Source organism: Lathyrus oleraceus, chromosome 5 (genome assembly GCF_024323335.1).
Source record: "Lathyrus oleraceus cultivar Zhongwan6 chromosome 5, CAAS_Psat_ZW6_1.0, whole genome shotgun sequence".
Taxonomy (NCBI): Eukaryota; Viridiplantae; Streptophyta; class Magnoliopsida; order Fabales; family Fabaceae; genus Lathyrus; species Lathyrus oleraceus.
In genome coordinates this window covers 414937840-414946034 of record NC_066583.1, presented here as the reverse complement: position 1 = coordinate 414946034, position 8195 = coordinate 414937840, and the positions used below count along the sequence as shown (strand labels likewise).

At 33.1% G+C, this 8195-nt stretch overlaps 1 protein-coding gene across 1 annotated transcript; it reads left to right on the top strand.

Moving 5' to 3' along the window:
* The first annotated feature begins 5095 nt into the window (after positions 1-5095).
* Positions 5096-6688, top strand: LOC127085164 (calmodulin-1). The gene is made up of 2 exons (XM_051025728.1): positions 5096-5309; positions 5960-6688. Exons 1-2 carry the CDS (start codon positions 5234-5236, stop codon positions 6331-6333), a joined length of 450 nt encoding a protein of 149 aa, XP_050881685.1. The 5' UTR covers positions 5096-5233; the 3' UTR covers positions 6334-6688.
* Positions 6689-8195: the final 1507 nt, after the last annotated feature.

Genomic DNA, 8195 nt, shown 5'->3' with positions numbered 1-8195 from the left:
TTTTTTAAGGTGAAAGATTATAGGTCACTTTGTCTGAACCCTAGTTAGAAGGTCAACTTCTAAGGACCATAACTTGCTCAATTTTTATGATATAAAATCCATTAAAGTTCCATGATTAAATTCAAGATGTTCTCTCCAACTTTGATGTTCGGAAGAAGTTCAAATTCAACTTTCAAATGCATGTTCCAAGAGGAAACATTATAGGTCATTTTTGGCCATTACCATTGAACAAGTGATTTTCCTCAACTTCTAAAATGCACAACTCCTTCATGACAAATCCAAATGAGGTTAAATTTGTGACCAAATTTAAGAGATGTGAAATAGATACAACTTTAGTGAAGGAACATTTTCCATTTGAAGTCCATAGCAAAAGTTATTCAAGGTGGAAGAAGTGAACATTTGGCTTGGTACTTTTCAAGGGACCAATTGGATGATTTTCACCTTCACATTTCAAACTCAAATGGATGGCGACATGACATGATTTCAGTATGATTCACAAGCAATTTTGGACCTGAATACATCACTTGATGGGCCTATCACACGCCCATGCAAGCATGCAATGAAAATTGCTAAATTTGGCAAAATTTGGAAGTGTGTGGAAATGAACCACATTGGCTATAAGTACAACCCTTCATGCTCAGAGTTAAGGACCTCATGCCCAAGCTTTGAACCTGCAATCCAAATCCTCACCAGTAAAGGATAATCTTGAAGGTTTTCATTTGAAAATCGAGCTTCAAATCTCATTATGTTTTGAGATTGAAACTCCAAGAGTCCAAGCCATTTTCTGATCTTAATCACTTCCTACAAGTTTCTAAAACTAAGCCAAGCACAATTGATATCAAGATCAAGCAAGGTTGAAGCTCCCTCGAAGGTAATTTTTCATAATTTTCATCTCTTTGATTCTCTCTCAATTCTCCATTATTCTTTGTGATTTTTGGTTGGCTGAAGTCCTACCAATGTAGGCAAGAAGATTGAGTTACTTTGAGGTCAAATCGAAGCAACTCAGTTCATGATCCTTAAAATTCAAATCTCTGTATCTTTTTATATACAGAGAATTGGAGAAAATTGAGGCCAAATTCTAGCTCCTGGGCATTTTCTCTTCAAAATAGTATCCTTGTTTTTCATTTTTCATGGAGTTGAGGTTGGACCAGTCCGGTGCTCATCACCGGAAAAGATGACCGGAGCTAGGGCTCCGATGGTGAGTTGGCTTCATCTCATCCATCTGATCTTGATCCAAGGATCTAATCTCAATCTTTGGTTTGAATTACCACTTGTACGTACGCGTTGACTGTGGACTATGGTGGATGATACGCGCTTGGCCATCAGATCTGCCACCTCAATTAATGAGGGAGATCTGATGGCCATTGTTTTTTTGTATTTTATGATTTTCATTTAATTGCTTTATTTTGATTAATTCATAATAATTTTATTTTTAATTCAAAAAATATGGGACTTTCATAAAAAATCTTTAAATATTTTTCTCTTTCATTTTTTAAATTAAAATTATTTTTTGGATTAATTTTGATATTTTTCATGAATTAAATGTTTTTGTGCATATTTTTAATTGTTTAAATATACTTCTGACTTTTCAAAAATCATGACATTTTTTGTCTAAGGTCCTTTGACCTTGTGTTGACCTAGGATAAATCTCTTGGCCATTTATTTGGTGTTTTGAAGAGATTTTAGATTTTGACCAAATTAAATTGAATTTTAATGCATTTTAAATTGATTTTTAATTGATTAATTATGTAAAAATTATGTTGAGCCATTTTTATGGTCTTGTGATGTTTTACTATTTGTTTGGGCCTTGGTCAATGTTGATTTGACTTTTGTTGGATTAAAATCATTGGATTTACGGGATTGATGAAATGTATATTTCATCTCCTAAAATGAATGAATGATTTTAATTTGACAAAACTCCTCCCATGACCAATTTGTATTTCTCTCACCCCCCCTTCATCTTCATCCCTATTCTTTTCCATTCCTTTCATTGACCAATGAAATCTCAAGTATCCTAAGGCTAATTGGTTCATCAATGACTTTGTGTCAGATGAACCAATACAAGTATGGATGAGATAGGTTCATCCCTCTTGATCTTTTCTTTTAGTGTGTGGTATGTTTTATGAGTTTGATTCATTATACAAAATCTCTAACATGCATTAACACCAAAAATTTTATTGTCTGACCTTAGATAGTTGTGACTTCTACATAAGTCCAATTATGATTGCTTAACATAGAGCTAAATTTGACCCTAAAGGCATATCATTCTAGTAAGTGAGATTATAAGTCTCCTATGTTTCACGGTATTATGTGGAAACTTGACCTTTTTTCCTTCCTATCGAAGATGTCTTGGTTCAAGGATCCATGCTTGTGAATAGATGGTTGAGTGTTCTCCAAAGAATGACTTAATCAATTAAAAAGCAAAACACTATTAACATTCAATTAACCTTGACTAACATTTGACTAACTATTATTAATATTGCTTTACTTTCAAGTCATTTACTTTATGAAATTTAATTTTTAGTCATTTATCATTCATTGTCATTTACATTTCATTTAACCTGTTTATATTTATGTCATTTTCACTTTGCTCATTTGAGCCATATCTTGTGATTATATTTTGTTTGTGCCCTTTTTTATTTTGTTTGTGGTCTTAGGACCTTAAAATACTTAATAAACAACAAAAACCCTAAAAAATGTTTGGTGGACAGTTGATCTTGATCTGAACTTTTGGACTTAGGATTAGGCAATATTCCCTGTGCAAAAAGGACATGGCCAATGCCAACATTTTGAGACTAAGTTATTGTAAACTGAGCCTTGATCTGATGCAAGTCTTGGATTTTTTATTTGAATTCATCTGCTACATTGTCTTGGTGCAAACTGTTATTTTGATCTTGTGTCTAATGCTTTATTCTGAGTTGATCAAGGAGCATTTCCTATGATACATGAGAAGACAAAGAAGACTGCTAGCTATGGATTTGCTTGCTTGGATGTGACTATCTTTATTTGATGCCTTGATCTTCATGATGTATGATATTGCTAATTGCCTGATTGATTATTGCTTGATTCAAAGTCCAAAGGGAAAGTGAGTTTTCTATATGACATTCTTGTCTGTTGGATTGCATCCCATAAGTCAGATCTTTTCAACTATTAACTTTTAATTTTATGCTTAGGATTAGTCTCTTCATCTCCTCCCACTTCTTAAATTTCAAAATCTCTCCCCCTTTTCAAAAACTTTCTTTGCTTGTGATTTCAAACTTAGACCTTATTTCAAGTAGAAACTTTGGTCTTATGCGATTGAATTTTTGAACTTCTTTTTCTTAAATCAAACTTGTAAATAAATCTAATCATATTGACTTAAAATTTCAAAAGACAAAAATAACTAACAACTTCATTCAAACCTTTGGCCCTTTGTGCCCTTCTCAATTAAATTTTTGTTAAAAGCAATTCACCAACTTTGAAAATTTTACCACGAATTACGAGGTTTTGATCCCTCATTTTTATGTTGGTACGTAGGCACAAGTCCGAAGGTCTTGTCAAACACAAAAATATAACTAATGAATTCTTTTCTCATCCCCACATTCTATTTTTTCTCAAACATCTTTTATACCAAAAATACATACACACATAAAGAAGGGCTCCCTAGGAGTACCTAAGACACTTTGGGTGCTATCACCTTCCCTCTGTGTAACCAACCCCCTACCTGTAATCTCTGGCATTTTATTAGTTTTGATTTGAAAACTTCTTATCTTTAGGTTTTGTTTGTACTTTTCCCTTTTCCTTTGGAAACAATAAAAGCGTGGTGGCGACTCTAGTTTTATTGACGTTAAGCTCATCCATAGCTTGATGGTCATGAATTTACCGCTACAAATATGACCACTAAATTGGTCAAGGGTCTCAATCGATTGACACTTATAGTTTTTCAGATTTTCACACATTCATGGAACTAATAGATTATTCTTGGAAATTTCTGCATACTAATCAACTGTTCGCTAGATTTTTCTTTAAAATACCACTTCTAAATGCATCCTCTTTCAGTCTTAATCATTCTAATCCACATCAATTCATAGACCAACACAACACATATGTTATGAGCCATAACTTCAAGAACAGAACTTATATGCAAGCATGCTTCCTCTCCATTTATATATCATATATTCACAATAATAACATAGTATCAACACAAGATCCGACAACATAGAAATCACAAACAAGCATGAAACAATCAATATAACATGTATCAATATCAATTTACATTATCATAACAAAAATACCTAAATCCTAATCTCCCATTTCATGTAAATCTTTCCCCCAAAAGCTAAACTATCTAGAACTCACCTTAGAAGATGAATAAAAATTTAAGATGAGATGGTGATGATCCAAGTTCTTGATTCCACTTCCAAGCCTCTTCCCTTTTCTTTTCTTCTTCTCCTCTTCTTTCTCATTTTCTTTCTTTCTCTCTCTGGGTTTTCCTCTTCTTTCCTCTTTCTCTTCTCTTCTATTAAATATTAAATAGACATTCAATTAGAATCTTTAAACTTGTCAAATCATATCAATATTTTAAAAATAAAAGTGTGATATGACAAGATTTATGTTTCAGTTATGACAATGTAAAATATAAATTATATTTAATATTTTAAAAATAAAATAATTATATGAATTTTTTATCTAAATAACCCATTTTTTTAAATAAATACCAAAACTAACCCACTTTCCCATATATTTCTAAAAAATAAACCACTTTCGAATAAAAAATAGTTTAACATAAAGGAGATGTCAATTCAATTGGCATGTGTGTACAACACATAAAAGGAGGCGTCAATCAAATTGACGACAATGTACAAATATATAAGAGAAAAAATACACTCTCTCTCCTACGTATTTGTACAATATCGTCAATTGAATTGACGTTTTCTTTTATGTATCGTACACAACTGCTAATTGGATTGACGTTCCATTTGTTTTGATATTTGAAAGTGGGTTATTTTGATAAATAGGTGAAAAAATAGGTTATTTTGAGTATTTATTTTAAAAAATGGGTTATTTTGAGTTTTTTTTTTTTTTTTTTATAAGAATCTAAAAGTATTTATAAGAAGATATTCGGACCGTAGCCCCGGGTACAGGGTGTGTGTATATATGCGTCATTCCTCCTCTCAAATTTTCTACATTTGTTTTCTCCGTTTTTCTCTTTCTCTCATTCTCTTGCAGCCCATACGCCTTTCTCTCAGCTCCAATGGCCGACCAGCTCACCGATGATCAGATCGCCGAGTTCAAGGAGGCTTTCAGCCTATTCGATAAGGACGGCGATGGTCTCTTTTCTCAGATCTTTTTCATCCTCTTTTTGTTCATTTCTTAGATCTGGTCATTCATCTGGTTTTCTAGTTTTTGCATGTTTAGGGTTTGTCACTCTTACCGTCTTGTATTATATTGGGCAGAGTGGTTTATTGTTTACAAGTTTTTTGGTGATCTAGGGTTTCTTCCATGATTGACTTTTTTTTATCGCTGTTCTTACTGGAACTGTTTAATTTATGTATTTTTTATGTGAATCGTATGACTGTATGTACTAGATTTACTGATAGATGAGTGTGGGATCGATCTATATGAGGTTCCGTTGCTGCATATTTGGGCATTCAGGTTAGAGATTTCCAATTGTGATATAAGAGAATGAAATGGCAATTTAGATTGTTCTAGGAAATTGAACCATTTATCTATCTGTTTTAGTTCATGACAAGTCTTCTATATCTCTGGCTGAAACCCAGGATTTAGGGTTATCTGTTCTAAGTTTTGTTCTCCCTTGTGTATATGACTATAATTGTAGTCATAAATTAGGAAAATCAACTTTCTCCCATTGTGCATTTCAAATTGAGGATTGGTTTTCCAAGGAATTTTCTGTGATGTTTAGAGTCGGAGGTCTGTTTAATTTCAGAAATGTGTTTAACTTTTTTGTGACATGTTATAGGTTGTATTACCACCAAGGAACTCGGGACTGTAATGCGGTCTCTTGGGCAAAATCCAACTGAGGCAGAGCTACAAGACATGATTAATGAAGTTGATGCTGATGGCAATGGTACCATTGACTTTCCAGAATTCCTCAACCTCATGGCCCGCAAGATGAAAGACACTGATTCAGAGGAGGAACTCAAGGAAGCCTTCCGTGTGTTTGATAAGGATCAAAATGGTTTTATTTCTGCAGCTGAGCTCCGCCATGTTATGACAAATCTTGGCGAGAAGCTCACAGACGAGGAAGTTGATGAGATGATTCGTGAGGCTGATGTTGATGGTGACGGGCAGATCAACTATGAGGAGTTTGTGAAAGTTATGATGGCCAAGTGAGGAGGACCAATCAACCATAACTGAAATTGGAAAAACATATAAAAAGAAAAGGGACAGGGCAGATAAGTTTTGATGAGAATTATGTTTCCATCAGGAAATCTTTAGTTTTTGTTGGTCAGTGTCTATTTTATTGTTTGCTTTAATTGGTACTGCTCCTTATTAGTTTTCATACTTGTTCGCTATGTCCCTTGATTCAGTAGTTTGTGCTAGTTGTGTCTCACCACCATGCATTGTTACGTAACTTGCTTTTAATCTTTTTCTGGATATCATTATGAACCTAGAACTATTAGCTGCAGTTTGTGTTTGTTTACATGAGGACAATGTTATCCGGTTAATATTTACCTCCTTTGGCATATGATGTTGGATTTACTATTTAGTGCAATTGGCTTACGTGAGTTTAAATAATAAACTATGGAGAAAGTGAAAATAGAACCCGATAGAAATATAACTAAAACGGCGAACTTAACTTTTGTCATTGCTTGACATCAAAGCAAGGGATGAGTTGGAGACAGAATGAGAGCATAGCTGAATTTTGATTTCCATTTTTTTTTTCTTCCATCATATAAAATATATTGTGCCTGCCTGTTTATGTTTCTGATCTTGTTTATGTTTCTGATCTTCATAGCCATGCGTGGGTGTGCAAGTGGCATAAACCAAACAAAACTGAACTACACATATTTGGATCAGTTTAGCTCTGAACCGATTTTAAAATCAGTTTTCAAAATAAACCAGTTTATTCGCATAAACCAGTTTCAAACCGGTTTTAACACTGTTTCAACAGACCAGTTTTCCCATCTTTTCATAACAAAAGATAATATCTCATTGTCGTATACGACATGATATGGTGTTTTGAGCTCGAAGTGTTGTATTTCAAATTAGAATTTTATATCCATCAAACATTTTGCATCCTCCCTTTGTTCTTTTTATAACTGCAATCATTGCCGTCAGCCGTCCAATGGTTTCTTTCATTTTTATGGTTCTTGAGCTTTGTTTGTTGTTTTTCCAGATCTGAGATTTTCATCAGCATCAAACTTTCGTTTTTCTAAATCTTCAGCTTGGTTAGAGACTCATTGTTTCTTCTCTCAACTGAGATACGGCGAGGTTGAAGTTTTGCTGTAGCTGTATGTCTGATGAAGAATTTTTTTGGTTGTCTCTGAGAAGAATTGAAATTGAAACGGATCTTTTGGTTGTAACTGATTCTTAAAAACTGGTAATGTCTTTTTTTTTTAAATTTTATGAAATTGGTTATGGATAGTTTTTGTTTGAAATAACTTGAACGTGTTAAATTGGGGCCATTATCAACTCTATAACTAAGATAAGAAAATAATATATCTGTTCCCTTTTCTAAACATACCTTTACCTGGTCAAATCAATTATACTTAAAAAAAAAGAGGACAAATTTGTATTTAACAAATGGACGAATTATACTGTTCATTTACTCCGTAGGTTTCATTTACTTCAACCCTAAATTCATTTTAATTCCTATAAGAATTTTCCTATGAGACGATTTATTTTGAATCTTAAATTTGAGATTTGGTTATTAAACGATAGAGGGTGTTTGTGTGAATTAGTATGTTTGCTCATGATTATGTGTATAATTGTCATGATTATGTGTATAATAATTGTTGAATCCATGTTTACATTGATGAAGGTGTATTAATATGGATTAATTTTTGTGTTAAAAGTTATGTTTAAATAATGCTCTGGTGTGTTGTATTCTATAATTTCTTGCCCCTTTTGTCGAGGTTGGATTAAGAGTATACATGTTTACTGTTGCGAAAAGTGAAAATTTGCATAGTTCAATTGACTGTGCAATCAATTTCCACCCATTAACAACCGTAAAAATTCAAACGAAACAATAG